The sequence below is a fragment of the Thalassophryne amazonica genome, chromosome 14, assembly GCF_902500255.1.
Source record: "Thalassophryne amazonica chromosome 14, fThaAma1.1, whole genome shotgun sequence".
NCBI classification, from domain to species: Eukaryota; Metazoa; Chordata; class Actinopteri; order Batrachoidiformes; family Batrachoididae; genus Thalassophryne; species Thalassophryne amazonica.
The window spans coordinates 37,074,983-37,094,854 of NC_047116.1; the positions used below are offsets into that span (position 1 = coordinate 37,074,983).

A 19,872-nucleotide genomic window follows, 5' to 3' on the forward strand; every position below is an offset into this window, starting at 1 on the left:
AATGGTTCATCTTTCAGCAGGACAGTGACCCTAAGCAGACAGCCAAGATATCAAAGGAGTGGCTTTAGGACAACTCTGTGAATGTCCTTGAGTGGCCCAGCCAGTGCCCAGACCTGAATCTCATTGAACATTTCTGGAGAGATCTGAAAATGGCTGTGCACCGATGCTTCCCATCTAACCTGATGGAGCTTGAGAGGTGCTGCAAAGAGGAATGGACAAAACTGCCCAAAGATAGGTGCAACAAGCTTGTGGCATCATATTCAAGAAGACTTGAGGCTGTAATTGTTGCCAAAGGTGCATCAACAAAGTACTGAGCAAAGGGTGTGAATATGTTATGTGTCGGACGCAGCCCGGAGAACCGACCAGCGTTTGAAGGACCCAGTATAAAATAAGCAGAGCACGGTACAAAGGATAACAGAGTTTAATGAACATAACAGTGCTGTGACTAATATAAAAGTGCGCGGTCTGGCGTGGTGGATTGCGGTGCGCTCCCAGCAGCGCTAACGGTCCGGAGCCAGAACTGGTTCGGACCCAGGGACCCCGCCGACACCCCCCAGGTGGCCGCGACAAACCGAGTCTGTGAAAGAAGGAATCATTATGTGAGTCCACACTCAACACACAGAGAGAACGCTCAAAGGTGCACAAACAGCAAACACTTCCTGGCTTAATTACTAATCAGCTTCCCACCCTGCAGGCATGGAACATCCAGTTCACAAACTCACTGCAGCGGAAGCTGATTTAAACGACCAACATACAGCTCAATATAATAAGGTGTGAGGGACACCACATTTACTGACTGTATAAATGTTAGTCACAAAATCTAACGTACCTCAGGAAGTGTGCTGACGAGCGTGAGACCTCACCCCCTCCTCTTTCACAGACCATGCATCAAACCTGGACGTTCTCTGCATCCACTGATGATGAGATGGCTCCCGAGATGACGATCTCACCCGTCTGGTCACAAGGTCGAGTCTCTGGCAAATACACACTGTGTACTCCAGTCTTAAATGCCACCATGTTCCAATCCATGTAGATGCACCACAGCTGTGAGTCCTGACGAGCCGCAGGTGATCAGGGTGAGGTCCTGATAAACTCAGCTACACAGCCACTCAGTCCCAAATGCAAGCCACCTGGAAGGAAAAACAAAAGACAGAAACAAAAAGGCAGCCAGGCCCCCCAGCCATACAACAGTACCCCACCCTCACGGGAAGGCCTCCCGGCGACCACACAAACCTGGCCCAGGAGAAACACCCCCCTCCAGGGACCATGGCTGGAAACCGTATCCGCATTCATCTTCCAACAGAATCCTCATCTACAGAACGGTAGGTGTCTTCTCCTCTGGCTGCATCTTTGCCCTTGTTTCTATCAGTCAATTAGCACAGGTGTGGCCAGGAGTTCTTGAACCTGTGCGGTCAGCCTTTGTCCAACCATGTTCACAGTCTGATTAGTCATAAAACAAAAAAGACAAACACAAACAACCAAAACACCCCCCCCCTCCCCAGAGGCCCGTTCCATCAAACCCCGGGAAGGGGAGAAAAGAAAACAACCCAAACTTAAGCTAACAATAAAAACACTAACACCCCCCCCCCCCCAGAGGACCGTTCCATCAAACCCCGGGAAGGGGAGAAAAGAAAACCCAAACTTAAGCTTGCAAATAAACTGCTAACACCCCCCCCCCCCCCCCCCCAGAGGACACCACAGTCAAACCCTGAGGGCGGAAACACAAAAGGAGAAAAAAAAAAAAAAAACATACAAACAAAACAACCCCAACCCCACCCCCTTGGCGCAGTGGAAACTGGAAGCACGTCCAGTGTCACCAACCGTGACTATACCCCAGAAGCCAACCGGGAGGAGTGGAACAGCGGTTATGGCAGACAGCACAAAACGGCGCCACTCCTCCGACTTCTAAACCAGCCACTAGCTGCGGGTTTATCCCACTGCCCCAAACCTCAGCCACGCCGATGGCAGACGGCTCAAAGGCGTGCTGAAGCCGGAGGTGGAACAGGGAAACAACAAACAAAACATCCCCCCCCCCCCCCCCCCCCCCCCCCAGGTGCAGAGGTTACCTGGGAAACGCCCAGCACAACCAAACTGCACCACTCCAGCAACGCTGACACTACGCTCACACGGCTGGAGTCAGAGGAGAAGAGAGGGCAGTAACAAAAAACAAACAAAAAAAAGAAAAAACAACCCAAATACCCCCCCATGACCCCCCAGGGGACCGTCCCATCAAACCCCGGGAGGCGAAACCGAAAGAAACAAAAAGAAAGACCAACAGACTAACACAAAGTTGCTTGGGTCCTTTTTTTTTCCAGACAGACTGCAGGGTCACAACCCCAGTCCCTAATAGTGAAAAACAAAAAATAAAATCCCACACAAAAACCAACTCAAAAAACACCCACACAAAATGAACTAACACAAAACAAATAAGTGATTTATACCGTCAAGCTCAAACAAATGGAACACACCTGTTCCAACTTAAGAGCTTGACGGTAATGTGACTCAGTCACCAACAGAGGGAGCCAGAGTGCTAAAAATAAAAAAACCCCTTTGGTGACAGAAAATAGTTCATGCTGCTTTTCCTGTGAGCAGCGCACAACCAAAAATGTGATTCAACTAAATAACACCGGAGCTGACAACAGACGCAGTAGCTATCATTACCCGGGGAAACGGGGCTACGACTGTAACACAGGAAGCACAGCGACCCGTGCCACAGAGCTCCGCCGTGCGCGTGCACCCATTACAGACACACTCTTGCAGCTCCCGTTTAAACCTCTTATCCGGTCGAAGTGCGACGCGAAGCCGTCGCCAGTCACACTCCACCATGACCCTCGGATAAGGCACAAACACAGGAACACGGCTGCATGAGCGCTCAAATCAGTATTCAGTAATGGGTTCTCCAACGCGCACCATCCGGGCGGAGAGCACCCGCAACTGATCCGGATAACTTCTGAACGTCTGCTGCCGCCTTCCACGGCGCATTACCGTCTCTGCTACCGCGGGTCCGTGATGTTGGCCAGAGACTACTGTTATGTGTCGGACGCAGCCCGGAGAACCGACCAGCGTTTGAAGGACCCAGTATAAAATAAGCAGAGCACGGTACAAAGGATAACAGAGTTTAATAACATAACAGTGCTGTGAAAAATATAAAAGTGCACGGTCCTGGCGTGGTGGATTGCGGTGCACTCCAGCAGCGCTAACGGTCCGGAGCCAGAACTGGTTCGGACCCAGGGACCCCCGCCGACACCCCCCAGGTGGCCGCGACAAACCGAGTCTGTGAAAGAAGGAAATCATTATGTGAGTCCACACTCAACACACAGAGGGACCGCTCAAAGGTGCACAAACAGCCAAACACTTCCTGGCTTAATTACTAATCAGCTTCCCACCCTGCAGGCATGGAACATCCAGTTCACAACTCACTGCAGCGGAAGCTGATTTAAACGACCAACATACAGCTCAATATAATAAGGTGTGAGGGACACCACATTTACTGACTGTATAAATGTTAGTCACCAAAATCTAACGTACCTCAGGAAGTGTGCTGACGAGCGTGAGACCTCACCCCCTCCTCTTTCACAGACCGTGCATCAACCCTGGACGTTCTCTGCATCCACTGATGATAGATGGCTCCCGAGACGACGATCTCACCCGTCTGGTCACAAGGTCGAGTCTCTGGCAAATACACACTGTGTACTCCAGTCTTAAATGCCACCATGTTCCAATCCATGTAGATGCACCACAGCTGTGAGTCCTGACGAGCCGCAGGTGAACAGGGTGAGGTCCTGATAACTCAGCTACACAGCCACTCAGTCCCAAATGCAAGCCACCTGGAAGGAAAAACAAAAAGACAGAAACAAAAAAGGCAGCCAGGCCCCCCAGCCATACAACAGAATACTTATGTACACACGATTTCTTAGTTATTTTTTAATAAACTTGCAGAAATTTAAAAAAAAAAAATTTCATGTTGGCATTGTGGGGTTCTGTGAGTAGAATTTTGAGGGGAGAAAAATTAATTTACTCCATTTTGGAATAAGGCTGTAACATAAAATGTGGAAAAAGTAAAGTGTGTATTTGTTTTGTTTGTCTTCTCATCATCCTCCCAGTTTGTAGTTTTCTCTGATATCACAACACCATCACTTTTTCACAACCCTGAATCAGAAAAAAGTTGGTACGATACACAAAATGCAAATAAAACAAAGTGATCCTTACATTTACTTTAACATTCATTGTGGACAGCATGAACTCAAGATACATCATGTTTTGTGTGGCCAACTTAATTTCATTTGTTAATATACATCCATTCCTGCATTTAAGAGCTACAACTCATTCCAAAAAAAATTTGGAACGAGGGCAATTTATGTGAAGTGCTGTGAGTACTTTTCGGATAAACTTTGAAGCACTTCTCTTCATTTTTAACAGGCTACAAATTGTTATGTGTCGACGCGGGTTGAGGAGCGGACCTGCGTCAGACGGAACCCAGCGCTACAAATAACCAGAAAAGCGGTTCCAAAAACAATATATTTATTTCACCCGCTGTGTTTAAAAGGTGTAAAAACAAAAATAGCGTCCTTCTGGTGGAGTGACTGTTGGTACGCTCTCCAGCGCCCGCAAGGATCAAAGCCTGGCGCTCCTGGACCCACTACCACCACCAAACACTCCCCAGGTGGACACGACAAACTGACTCTCTGTGAAGCAAAGAAGAGGTGAAGTAAGTCAGCAGTTACAACAATAACTTTCAAAAGACACACGCTATCAGCAACACATTCAGGTCTGTATCTTTTTAACTTTATGCAAATGAGCAGCTTCTCACAACAGGTGGAGGATCACTTATCCGCATGCCACAGCAGTGAGAAGCAAACTGCACAATTCTCATCACAATTCAAGTATACTGTGTAACAAAACACCAAGTTACTATCAACAATTAGTCAAACACTTAATCACCTTTGATGTGTGCTGACAGCATGTGTCCTCACCCTTCCTTGCTTCACGGGCTCGATGTGTCAAACCCAGGCGCGGTCCTCAGCGTCTCACAAACGAACATCACAAGGTCAGGTTCCCGGCAGTTCTGCTTGAATCACACATGACTTAAATGCAGAACGCCATCCAATTATCTGCTTCAGCTGAAAAGTCTTTAAGGTTGCATGTGAGCACCAGTCACAGGTGCTTCACATGATGTTGATGAGGGTGAGGACTCTTCAGCCAGCACCTTCTCCACAGAAGAATCAGTTTCCATGCCACCTGAAGAGCAAAGAAAAGAAAAGAACACCAAAACATCCAGCCACAACCCCCAACACACAACAACAAATATTTGAACACTAATCCAACAAATAATTTTTTCCCTTTTTTCAAAGAGTCTATTACAATACTCTAAAAATTATTGGAATACTACAAAATATCTGAACATTAAACAACAAATAAAATAATACTTTGTGTGTGTTTGTGTGTGTTTAGTGGCATGATTCAGGACTAACCCTGTATCATTGCTTCTTAGCCATAAAAGCAAATGCCTTTTGGCTACCTGATCGAATGGCATAGCGGCCCGTCATGAAAGCAGCTCGGCTTGGGGTGCAGAGAGGAGAAGCAGCAATGTGTTGTGTCAGCTTCACCCCTTCTGAAGCCAGTTTGTCAACGTTAGGAGTCCTGTAAGAAACAAGTTGTTATAAGAAACAGGTAGAACACATATACGCAGACTGTCAGAGCCACATTTTCAAGCAAAGAGAGTATAAACAGATACTGTGACCAAAAAAAAAGCCCAAAGACGAGGAACAAGGCTGTAATAATGACAGGAATATTAATCAGAAAATGCACAAGGTCACCCAGCCACAGCTGACCTTTTCCTTTCAGGAATAAGTTAAATTCTGCAGTATCACAGAGTTCTTTCAGCGCTAGAACAGAGAACAGTGTGGTCTCACTACATTTTCTCCGAAATTCCACTACAAGCGGCATAGTGGCTTTGATGGCCACCAGACCTACGCTTTGGAAATGAAAGAAACTGACATTCAAGCTCATTTCCAGCAACAGGCAACTTTAACCACACCTACTCCTAACTTCTATCATGTATGTGATAATATGATTATTACCAGATATTTTCTTTTTGGTATTACTAGCAAAATTTTGAAAGATGGGTGCAACATCTTTATGTTCGCGTCTTCATGCAACTTTATGGAAGACTTTCATAATATGATATCTTGTGTATAAAAAGCACTCCCATTAAGAGTATGGGGACCATCCTTGAATTGAGCAGCTATGGCAGAGGGAATACCAAGCCCTGGACATGAAGATTTTAGAACATCACAGTTGTTAAACTTACATACGCAACTGATTTCTCTGCTGTTCAACTGGACGACCAAAATTTGATGTTTGGTGGCCCAAGCTGGTCCAAGCCCAAAAAAATATCAAAGAAGAGTGGAATAAACAAATTCTATATAGGTGTTGAGGCCCATTCTCATTGGTGACTATCTACAACTACTGTAATATGAAGAAAATGAGAGTCTACAACTCCCCCAAGACAGAACCCCAGTCCATCGGAATCATGAGACAAGCAAAATTTTAAGTTTGGTTGGTTATGTCAACCCCTGAGTGAACTACCTATACAAGTACGTCCAAAGTGGAAGTTGTGCCAACTCAAAATGCAGATTCACCTCGGATCTGATGTGGCGACCCCGAGTGAAAAACCAAGGGAGCAGCCGAAGGGACTTACATACCTGATGGTATCATTACCATAGCAGCCCACATCACCAATGCCCAGGTCATCAACCATAATCAGAACAAAATTTGGCTTCCTGTCCTCCTCTTCTGCTGTGACATCAGTTCCGACTGTTAAGAGGATGGAGAGAAGAAGAGGTGGCAACAGAGTAGACCTGAAGAAAAAACAAAACAATTAATGGATAAATTCCCAGTAATGAAATGTGACTATAATACAGCAGAAAACTCTTGTGAGATTTTACTGTCTTAATTGAACACTGCTGACATTTATTATTCCGATGACTGTTCGATTGCTCTGCAAAACAGTGCTGTATCTTTGTTCACAGCTTTGTTTGTTTTCGTTGCTTTTCCTCAGCTTGATGAAGCCTCATCACTTTCACCTCTTATTTCTTTGTAGTATCTTAAATATGAAGAAATACTGCATTTTGTTTTGTTTGGAACCTTTCCAATTTTTTTGGGGGGGGGGGGAGACTGCTGATCACACAAAATAGTTAATTTCATGACCTCGTTCTCTATAATGGGCATAATTAATTGATTAATCCTAATTAATTGCATATTATTTGCAGTCTTATATGAAATCAGGTTTGTAGAAATTGAGACATTTAAAGGGATCGTGAAATGATGACATAAATATCTGGTCTGTATTCCTTACAGTTACAGAGAAAAAGACATAATCTGATTATGTTTATATTTTGAAAATATAATGATTACTTTCTGGATGATTAATTTTACTTTTTTTTTTTTCCAGTGATACAACAGGTCTCAAACCTACGGCTGTGTTTTGGGGCCACACTGAGAGAAAAAAAGCTGACTTCGAGCATAAAGTCTTAAATTTATGATAATAAACTTGTAATATTATGAGAATAAAGTCATAATATAATGAAAATAAACTTGTAATATTATGAGAATGAAGTTGTAATTTATGAGAAAAACTTGAAATATTAACAAAAAAAAACCTTTTATTACCACCAAATACAACCCCTGGCAAAAATTATGGAATCACCGGCCTCGGAGGATGTTCATTCAGTTGTTTAATTTTGTAGAAAAAAAGCAGATCACAGACATGACACAAAACTAAAGTCATTTCAAATGGCAACTTTCTGGCTTTAAGAAACACTATAAGAAATCAAGAAAAAAAGATTGTGGCAGTCAGTAACGGTTACTTTTTTAGACCAAGCAGAGGAAAAAAATATGGAATCACTCAATTCTGAGGAATAAATTATGGAATCACCCTGTAAATTTTCATCCCCAAAACTAACACCTGCATCAAATCAGATCTGCTCGTTAGTCTGCATCTAAAAGGAGTGATCACACCTTGAAGAGCTGTTGCACCAAGTGGACTGACATGAATCATGGCTCCAACACGAGAGATGTCAATTGAAACAAAGGAGAGGATTATCAAACTCTTAAAAGAGGGTAAACATCACGCAATGTTGCAAAAGATGTTGGTTGTTCACAGTCAGCTGTGTCTAAACTCTGGACCAAATACAAACAACATGGGAAGGTTGTTAAAGGCAAACATACTGGTAGACCAAGGAAGACATCAAACGTCAAGACAGAAAACTTAAAGCAATATTTCTCAAAAATCGAAAAATGCACAACAAAACAAATGAGGAACGAATGGGAGGAAACTGGAGTCAACGTCTGTCACCGAACTGTAAGAAACCTCCTAAAGGAAATGGGGTTTACATACAGAAAAGCTAAACGAAAGCCATCATTAACACCTAAACAGAAAAAAACAAGGTTACAATGGGCTAAGGAAAAGCAATCCTGGACTGTGGATGACTGGATGAAAGTCATATTCAGTGATGAATCTCGAATCTGCATTGGGCAAGGTGATGATGCTGGAACTTTTGTTTGGTGCTGTTCCAATGGGATTTATAAAGATGACTGCCTGAAGAGAACATGTAAATTTCCACAGTCATTGATGATATGGGGCTGCATGTCAGGTAAAGGCACTGGGGAGATGGATGTCATTACATCATCAATAAATGCACAAGTTTACGTTGATATTTTGGACAATTGAAAGGATGTTTGGGGATGATGAAATCATTTTTCAAGATGATAATGCATCCTGCCATAGAGCAAAAACTGTGAAAACGTTCCTTGCAAAAAGACACATAGGGTCAATGTCATGGCATAGGGTCAATATCAACGAGGAGATGTGATTTGATGCAGGTGTTAGTTTTGGGGATGAAAATTTACAGGGTGATTCCATAATTTTTTCCTCAGAATTGAGTGATTCCATATTTTTTTCCTCTGCTTGGTCTAAAAAAGTAACAGTTACTGACTGCCACAATATTTTTTCTTGATTTCTTATAGTGTTTCTTAAAGCCAGAAAGTTGCCATTTGAAATGACTTTAGTTTTGTGTCATGTCTGTGATCTGCTTTTTTTCTACAAAATTAAACAACTGAATAAATATCCTCCGAGGCCGGTGATTCCATAATTTTTGCCAGGGGTTGTATTACCAGCCCGGTCTCACTTTTTTTTTCGTGCTCCCTTCACAAAATGATTCAAATTTTTGTGAAGGGGTTTTTTTTTAAACTCACTATTACTAACCCTACTCCTTCCCCCAACCCTAACCATAACCACCCCCCATTTCACTTTTAATTTCATGCATCACGGAATGTATTAGAATGAATTTGTGCGGCCGTGACAAAAATGTGGCGCTTTTCATGACAATATCACAAACCAATAGATTAATGCATATTTCGTGCTGCTGAATCACGACATGCCGTGAGACCAGGTTGAATAATATGAGAATAAAACCATAATTTTATGAGAAAAAACTGTATCTCCATCTCAAAACATACAGATGCACACTGAAAAAAAGAACAAACTTACAAGCCCAATTCCAATGAAGTTGGGATGTTGTGTAAAATGTAAATAAAAACAGAATACAATGATTTGCAAATCCTCTTCAACCTATATGCAATTGAATACACCACAAAGACAAGATATTTAATGTTCAAACTGATAAACTTTATTGTTTTCATGCAAATATTTGCTCATTTTGAAATAGATGCCTGCAACACGTTTCAAAAAAGCTGGGACAGGGGTATGGGTCTTGCTCACAAGTGAGGGGACAACAGAGCATGAGATTGGCCAGAGAATCAGCGCAGCAGGGGAGGTATTGCATTCGCTCTACCGTACTGTTGTGAGGAAAAGGGAGCTGAGCCAAAAGGCGAAGCTCTTGATCTACAGGTCAATCTTCATTCCTACTCTCACCTATGATCATGAGGGTTGGGTCATGACCAAAATAACTAGCTTGTGGGTACAAGCCACCGAAATGGGCTTCCTCAGGAGGGTGGCTGGCATCTCCCTTAGAGATAGGATGAGAAACTCAGTCATCCGTGGGGAGTGCGTAGTAGAGCCGCTGTTCCTTCACGTTGAAAGGAGCCAGCTGATGTGGTTCGGGCATCTGGTAAGGATGCTCCCTGCGCGCCTTCCTAGGGAGGTGTTCCAGGCACGTGCATCTGGGAGGAGACCCCAGGGAAGATCTAGGACTAGGTTTAGAGATTATATCTCCATACTGGCCTCGGAATGCCTCAGGATCCCCTGTCAGAGGTGGTCAATGTGGGACAGAAAAGGGAAGTCTGGAGTCCTGCTGGAGCTGTTGTCCCCGTGACCCGATCCCGGATAAGCGGTTGAAGAAAACAAAAGCAGGCCTACTCATTCTGACACAAAACATTTTTTTAGTTACCATGACTCGATAACTATCTTTTCACTGGACAGGAAGAGAATGAAAATTGTACTCTGAAAGATAAGTAGTAACTTTTTTACTTTTACAAAAGTACATTTAAGATGTTATGTAACACAAAGATCAACTTGCTTAAAAGGAAAATACTCCACTAAGTACAGAATTTCCATTTTGATTATCACCACATTAGGTTGAAAAAATCCTGAAAAACGTCTTTACATCAATGTTTTGCATAATTCTTTTGAGATTTGAACACAGTCCTGAGGTCACTGGTTATTGTGGCACTTTCACACAGGGTCTAAACAATAGTATGACCTTTATTTTATTTTACACACATCAGCCTTACATATCACCTTAAAAATACACTACGCAAGTTTTATTTTGACAGACAGTGGTTGTATTGACTACGGGTCATTTTGAGTGGTTATTTATCATCACAAGATGAACTTGACGAGGTCGTCACAATGTGGAATGCACACAAGATAAGATTGAGGCCCTCCCATGATGTGGACAGAGGATGACCCTTTCTCATGATGTCTATGCCACAACTCGACGGAGCAACAGAGGACCAACTCCAGTATGTACTACCTGAGGAGGTTACTCTTTGTAAGGAAAAGTGCACCCCAAAAGGAGAGTACCCGTGATAAGACAGTTTTTGAGCTCTGCATTCTCCTCATGGGTGAAAATGGTTGGAGCCCTCCTGTGGATGCATACCGTGCCATCGAACTGTATAAATATTTAAATGCTTCATGATCTTCACTTTGTTATTGTGTTGTCATGTAAAGATGGTCTGACACAATATGATACTAGTTTTACAGACACTTTGGCAGATCTTTCATTAAAATAAGGTGCAAATACTGTGTATACATGGACAGTTTCTCTGAATACATTGGTACATTCTACCCAGAATGTCAACTGTAGCTACTTAAGACATGAATAAGCAGTTTTTCAATTGAAACATTCATTTGATGAAAAGGGTTTTAGTTATTTTATTATGACAAAATGGAACAGTAAAGTTAAAGACAACCTGGGCTTACTTGAGATTTCCACTGCCAGGTTTGTGCTGTACAAATCAAACTGTTATTTTACAGTTTCTGTGAACTCCTTAAGCAGAAGTATTATGCTCATTTTCAGTTTAATACATGAATGTTTTGTTACCAATAGAGCATGTCTCCATGCTGTAATGCTGAAAAACACTTTTTCTCATACTGCCTACTCATCATTTTTTTCATCATACTGACTGACTATTTAACCTATGTCTGAGGTCCACTTTTAAAGCCAAATCCAACGGGAGCCACAGGAAATCCAGAGTTAAAACATTTCCTGGAATACAATCAATGACCTATTCAGGCCCTTTAGTAAAAATAGTGAGACTATGCAATGAGTACTCTGTAAGTCCTACATTTACAATAAATTATCAGTAAAATGACTAAAGTGTCTTTACCAAGAGCCATAATGCAGAAATGAACTGTTGTATAAATGTAAATAAAGCAGCTTGAACCAGAAATACTCACGTAACGTACAAGTACCATACTTTAGGAGCAGCAACTGCCTATTGAAATTCCAGTAATTATTTCTATTCTGCCACGAATAAGTGAACTTCATAAATGTTTAATGCATTTTTTTCATTACAAATTACTGAAACACAAGATGTTACACATATATTTTATTTACATTATTAATTGGTAAATGTTCAGAATAAAGGCTACAAAGATCTGCATATGACCTCAGGAAATCAATCTTTGACTCAATTTGTAATCCACAACAATGAAGAAAATCTAATGGCTAAAACCATTAGTAGTCTAAGTCTGATGGATCAGTATCTTTTTCTTGTGACTAACCAGCAACATCACAATGATCACAACTGTTCGATACATTTTTCTGTAAATAAATAGATACCTCAGTTTCATCACAGCTGGCCAAAACATTTTCTGTGACCTCACTTTCATTAGAACTGGTTAAAACACTTTTCTGTAACTGAGAAACATTTGAGAAAATTTGTATTGGAGCAGCCTTTTGTGTTAGATAAGAATGTGTGTTTGAATATGTCTGTAATAACATCTGTGCTAATGACCTTATGTCTTTGTTTGCTCTAGGTGTATGGAGGTAGTAAACTATGTTACTATATTTCAGAGGGAAAAATCAGCTGCAACATTTGACGCCACACATTCTGCTTACAAAATATACATTATATCGAGAAAATGACCATAGCTGTCAGTGTCAAGTCCATCCCACATGTATGTACAATGGACCATCTTGTGAAACTGGTCTGAACTACAAACTCCACCTTGATATGACCAGATACCAACAAATCACAGCCAGTGCAGAACCTCAAAAATATTCCAAGCTTTTCTTCATTCAGTTCCCTGATGTACAGTGGTATGTAAAAGTTTGGGCACCCCTGATGATTTCCATGATTTTCCTTTGGATCAGCAATTTCAGTTAAATATATCATATAGCAGACAAACATACTGATATTTGAGAAGTGAAATGAAGTTTCTAGGATTTACAGAAAGTGTGCAATAATTACTTAAACAAAATTAGGCATAAATTTGGGCACCCCAACAGAAAAATACATCAATATTTAGTATATCCTATTTTTGCAGAAATTACAGCCTCTAAACATTTCCTATAGCTTCCAATTAGAGTCTGGATTCTGGCTGAAGGTATTTTGGACCATTCTTCTTTACAAAACATCTCCAGTTCAGTCAGTTTGGTGGTTTCTAAGCATGGACAGCCTGCTTAAAATCACACCACAGATGTCGTCTGGGGACTGAGATGGCCATTCCAGAACTTGTTCCTCTGCATGAATGCCTTAGTAGATTTTGAGCAGTGTTTAGGGTCATTGTCTTGTTGAAGGATTGAACATTGTTCTCAAGAATCTGCTGATATTGACATGTGTTAGTGCCCATGCCTGGAATCCATGTGACTCTCAACTTTAACAAGATTCCCAGGACCTGCACTGGCCACACAGCCACACAGCATGATGGACCCACCTCCAAATTTTACTGTAGGTAGCAGGTGTTTTTCTTGGAATGCTGTGTTCTTTTTCACCCATGCATACTGCCCGTTGTTATGTCCAAATAACTGAATTTTAGTTTCATAATTCCACAGCACCTTATTCCAAAATGAAGCTGGCTTGTCCAAATGTGCTTTAGTATACCTCAAGTGACTCTGTTTATGGCCTGTACCCAGAAAAGGCTTCCTCTGCATTACTCTCCCATACAGCATTTCCTTGTGCAAAGTGCACTGTACAGTTGAATGATGCACAGAGACACTATTCTCAGCAAGATCATGTTGTAGGTCTTTGGAACAGGTCTGTGGGCTGACTATAACTGTTCTCACCATCCTTCACTTCAGCTTATCTGAGGTTTTCTTGGCCTACCACTTCGGGCCTTAACTAGTACTGTGCCTGTGGTCTACTATTTCCTCACTATGTTCCTCACAGGTGGAAACTGACAGCTGAAGTCTCTGAGATAGCTTTTTGTATCCTTCCCTTAAACCATGATGTTGAACAATCTTTGTTTTCAGGTCATTTGAGAGTTGTTTAGAGCCTCCCATTGGTGCCATTTGCAAATGCCACCTTAAATACCCTTTCTCATGACTGGATTCACCTGTGTAAGGAGGTCAAGGGTCAATGAGCTTACCAAACCAATCTTGCATTCCAATAATTAGTGCTAAATGTATTCAAATCAATAAAATGAAAAGGGTGCCCAAATTTATGCACCTGCCTAATTTTGTTTAAATAATTATTGCACACTTTCTGTAAATACTAAAACCTTCATTTCACTTCTCAAATATCAGTGTGTTCATCTGCTGCATGATATACGTATTTAACTGAAATTGCTAATCCAGACAACCAACGATTTATAAAGGAAAATCATGGAAATCATAAGGGGTGCCCAAACTTTTACATACCACTGTATCTTTTCAGGTGCTGGGCCATCTCTGCTTCCTTTTGTGTCATATCTGCAGGAACGGTCAATAGTCTTGCCACTTTCCTTGCGTTGGTTTGAGGTCAGTGTACATTTCGGTCAGTTCCCCAGAGTTAAGATGCAACTTTAGTTGTGTAATCTCCTTTCAGCAATCAGTGACAACATGAGTTTCTGAATGTGTTCCTTGTGAGATATTTCATCCAAGATGTGTGGCAGAGTAACAGCAGTGACACTCTTTTTGCACTCATAGGTATCCAGCACTTGGAGAAGGTCACCAGCATCAACAGATGAAAAATCATCTAAAGCCTGTCTGAAGACATCCTGCTCTTGGCAGCTCACAAACTGAAGAAAACTTGTCTTCAGGTCACTGTGAAATGTTCCAAAAAGCATCACCTCTAGAAAAGATGGGGCTATAGCTTGATGGGTAAGTACTGGTATCTTTAAACCCTTTCAGCAGAATTTGTCCAGTTGCTTTCCATGCAGCAGCACTAAATTCATGTCTGAGAAAAGGCACTTTCAAAGTTGTTCCAAGGGTGCAACATTCATAAACTCTGCCCAGAAACTATTGCAGATGTCTCTGAGTACACTAGAATCACAACCCTTTTCTACTGAGTTGTCAGGAAGTAGGCATGAGTTTTGTTCATAATCTCAGGGTCAGAAAATGCCTCCATCATTTCACTGACGCTGTTCAAGTGGAACTCATCAGGACCGTAGATCAGTGTGTCACTGAGATACTCATTATCAACTGTTTGCTGTGCAACAGATGTTATCTCAGGATCAGAGGTGTCTGCTGCTGTCACTCCTGAAACATCTTGTAAAACAGCATAGTTTGTGATGGGAACTGACAAATACGCTTGTAACATGACTTGAGGTTGTTGCACTGAAAAAAATGCTACTTTGGATCAACTTTAAAAAATTGATGTAATTTGTTACAGCTAATTTTTTTAGTTTCTCACAATGTATATTTCTGATTTTGTAAAGTGATTCCAGCAGATTTAAACTGGAAACCACAATTTTTCCATTAGACCAATGTAAGTAAGTACTTTGAATGAAGTGCACTGTGTTTCACTTTTTTCAGTGTGGATTTTCTCTGGTTACTCATGACTCAGTGATGCTTTCTTCAGAAATAATGAACACTTCTTCAAGGGAGCTGTGAGGTTCATTTATAAAGTCTAACAGATCATTTCTGTCCATTGTGAACTCGGGTGTTGACCTTTCATCAATTGGCACTACACCAGGTTGAAACACATCAGTAGCACAGGAAAGCTCATGATCAGACTCCTCGCTCAGGAAAAACAACAAATAAAAACAGGAAAGTCTAAAAGAAGTAAAACAAGGAGCAGCTAATGAAAAGAGCACTAAACAGTACAAAACAACTAAGAGTAAAAAAAAGTTCTGAACAAAAACAAATCAAAATTTCAACAGCTGAAGACGTCATTTTAATGTGGAAAAAGTATTTCACCATGTATTTTCATTCTTGTTCGTACCTGCATTTTTTGAGTTAGTCAGACTCTTTTAAAAAAGACACATTTTTGTAGTTTTCTTTGAAATCAGTCATTCTTATATAAGCCGTTAGTAATCAAGATAGGTCATACATGGAAGAAAACTGGCGATGCACTGGGTTCATGTGATCAGCACATAGTAAAGACAGCTGAGCCGTACCAACTATTTCCGCTATCTGCACTGCATATTGCTAATGTTGGACCAATAATATGCACTTTTAGGCTCCTCCCACCACTGCAAACCTGAAAGGTGGGGAAATTTTGATTCAATTTATCACAATTACTGATAAAGGCTTTGCAGTTGGTTGCTTTTCTTGTTTACAGGGAGTGTGATGTTAGTTTGCATGGCCTATTTCTGTTGTCTGAGAACAGGTTTTTCACTTAGATAACACCCCCAACTAAAAACATTCAAAGCAAATATGAAAACTGAGTGCCACTGAGTGCCAGCAGCTAGACTTGGGAACACATCGGCCTCCTGCTATTTTGTCCTACCTGGTTTGCTATTTTCTGAGTGTTCCAAAGAAATATAGCGAGGATTCATCCCATCCTGTCTATGGCTGATGCTGAGACCCTGATTCATGCCTTTGTCTCTTCTAGATTGGATTATTGCAATGTTTTATTATCTGGTTTACCGCAGTCCAGCATTTGGGGTCTCCCATTGGTTCAAAATGCTGCTGCCAGACTTCTGACATGAAGCAGAAAGATTGCCCACTTTACACCCATTCTGGCATCTCTTTACTGGCTTCCTGTCCCTGTGAGATCAGATTTTAAGGTTCTATTACTAGCCTATAAAATTGTTCACGGACTAGCATCTCCCTACCTAGCTGATCTAATTAAATCCTACGTACCGGCCTGGGCTTTGCGTTCGCAGGATGCAGGACTACCTTGTGTCCCCAGGGTGAGTAAAAAGTCTGCAGGTCACAGAGCTTTCTCTTATCATGCCCCTGTTCTGTGGAATGATCTCCCTGCGTCAATAAAACAGTCAGATTCTGTAGACACATTCACGTCCAGACTAAAGACGCATTTATTTTCCCTTTCGTTTGGCTAGCATATTGGCATATTATGTTACAATGCTTTTTACTTTTTTAACTCTTTTACTGTGCTTTTTTTTAATCTTTTAATTTATTTTATTTTGTTTGCTGAATTGTTTTGTGTGAAGCAACTCTGCTGTGATTTGGCACTATATAAAATGATTAAATTGAAATTGTAGAAATGTCCCCTTTTTGCTTTGCATCTTCTGAAATACATCAGTTCCTGAGGTTCCCCAGTCTGACGGAGGAGACAGAGAAAAACTAAACTTCAGTGTGTCTTGGTAGAGGAATGCAGCCTCCATGCAAAATATTAGCTAAACATTTATCCATGTTTTACACAAGAATTACAGGTAACAAAAAGAAGTGGTTCACAGACCTGACTTGTAGAATTATTATGTGGATCACACTGAAAAATCATAGGTTAATATTTAACTTTACATCAAACAAATCACATCAGCATAACGTAGGCTAACGTTATTGTTGGCAGCCTTAGATAACAAGTAGTTAACTAAACTGTACCTCAAACCTGGCCCAGTAAGATTTCTTTTCATGGGGCCCAAAATCCCTGGTGACACCCCTGCTCATAATATTACAAGTTTATTCTCATAATACTATGACTTTATTCTGGTAATATTACAAGTTTATTCTTGTAATATTACAAGTATTTTCTTCATAATACAACAACTTTATTCTCGTAATATTACACGTTTATTCTCGTAATCATGGGTGCTGAAAAGGGAAGAATAAGGAGAAGGATTCTAGGGGCCCATGAAAGACAGGGGCCCAGAGAGGCCCCTAATATAATTATAATACTGACAAATTAGTATGGGGTGGCCCAATAAGATTTCTTTTCATGTGGCCCAAAATCCCTGGCAGTGCCCCTACTCGTAATACTACAAGTTTATTCTCATAATATTGCAAGGTTGTTCTCGTAATACGATGACTTCATTCTCATAATATTACAACTTTATTCTCATAATATTCATTCATTCATTCAGCTTCAACCGCTTTTCAGGTTCGGGTCGAGGGGGTAACAGCTCCAGCAGGGGACCCCAGACATCCCTTTCCCGTGCCACATTGACCACCTCTGACTGGGGGATCCCAAGGCGTTCCCAGGCCAGTGTGGAGATATAATCTCTCCACCTAGTCCTGAGTCTTCCTCGAGGTCTCCTCCCAGATGGACATGCTTGAAGCACCTCCCCAGGGAGGTGCCCAGGAGGCATCCTTACCAGATGCCCGAACCATCTCAGCTGGCTCCTTTCAATGCGAAGGAGCAGTGACTCTACTCCAAGCTCCCCATAGATGACCGAACTTCTCACCCTATCTCTAAGGGAGACACCAGCCACCCTCCTAAGGAAGCCCATTTCGGCCGCTTTACCCGCGATCTAGTTCTTTCTCGTAATATAACAACTTTATTCCTGTAATGCTACAATTTTATTCTCATAATACTACGACTTTATTCTCATAAAACTAAGACTTTATTCTCGTAATATTACAAGTTTATTCTCATAATATAACAACTTTATTCTCATAATACGATGACTTTATCCTCATAATATTACAACTTTATTCTCATAATATAACAACTTTATTCTTATAGTACTATGACTTTATTCTCATAATATTACAAGTTTATTCTCATATTACATTTGTTCTAGTAATATTATGACTTTACTCTGATAATATTACAAGTTTGTTCTCGTAATACGTGACTTTATTCTCGTAATATTACAAGTTTATTCTCATAATATAACAACTTTATTCTCATAATACGATGACTTTATCCTCATAGTATTACAACTTTATTCTCATAATATAACAACTTTATTCTTATAATACTATGACTTTATCTCATAATATTACAAGTTTATTCTCATATTACATTTGTTCTAGTAATATTATGACTTTACTCTCATAATATTACAAGTTTGTTCTCGTAATACGATGACTTTATTCTCGTAATATTACAAGTTTATTCTCATAATATAACAACTTTATTCTCATAATACGATGACTTTATCCTCATAATATTACAATTTTATTATCATAATATAACAACTTTATTCTTAAAATACTACGACTTTATTCTCATAATATTACAAGTTTATTCTCATAATATTACGTTTGTTCTCATAATATTATGACTTTATTCTCATAATAGTACAAGTTTATTCTCATAATATTATGACTTTCTCGTAATATGACAATTTTATTCTCGTACTCTTACGATTTTATTCTCGGGTGAGATGGAAACGATTGATCTGCTGTGGCGACCCCTAATGGGAACAGATAAAAAAAAGAAGAAGAGTATTGTGTGTAGAATTTTGAGATGAAAAAAAAAAAAAGAATTTTCATCCATTTTGGAATAAGACTGTAACATAACAAAATGTGGGAAAAGTAATTTTGCACTGCTTTGCAGCCGTTGTAGCACTTTTGCCCCACCAAAATGAAGTATAATTGATTGATTGACTGACATTTTTGCATGCTTTAAGAAAAGCTGTCCGTGTACGGACTTTTGTCCTATTTAATATTCATGCTCTCAGCGTATGGCAGAATGTAAACAATCCGAATTTTGCTTTTACCCATTTCTAAATAGCCTTCTAAACCCTGACATTGCAGAAAAGAAGCAAAAGAAAGCTCAGTCTGACCGTCTCATTTTAGTACATAAAGCTGTTAATAATTGATGTAATGCGCACTTTGCTGTGAAAAGCCGAAAGTAAACTTTATTTTGGACTCACCTCATACTCGCACTCAATGAACGACTTCATGCAGAATGCAAAGTCTCACCACGAAACCCCGCCCAGCTCCCGCCCATCTACCGTAATGACAGGTATATTAGCGCATGAGTGTTTTCTCCTGAGTAAGTCCCTTCGGCTGCTTCCTTGTTTGTACTCGTGGTCGCCACAGCAAATCCAAGGTGGATCTGCATGTTGAATTGGCACAGGTTTCACGCCGGATGCCCTTCCTGATGCAACTCCACATTAGGAGAAATGTGGCA

General features: G+C 40.7%; 1 protein-coding gene across 2 annotated transcripts in view; it reads right to left on the reverse strand.

Annotated features, from left to right (window-relative positions):
* Window positions 1-19,653, reverse strand: part of arsh (arylsulfatase H) — a 53,078-nt gene extending 33,425 nt beyond the window's left edge. For both annotated transcript variants that reach the window (XM_034187219.1, XM_034187217.1), the window contains exons 1-3: window positions 19,613-19,653; window positions 6,705-6,860; window positions 5,519-5,640 (exon numbers count right to left, since the gene is read on the reverse strand). In XM_034187219.1, the coding sequence (XP_034043110.1) occupies window positions 5,519-5,640; window positions 6,705-6,860; window positions 19,613-19,617 (283 nt within the window). In that variant the 5' untranslated portion in view covers window positions 19,618-19,653. The remainder of the gene's footprint in view (window positions 1-5,518; window positions 5,641-6,704; window positions 6,861-19,612) is intronic.
* Window positions 19,654-19,872: the final 219 nt, after the last annotated feature.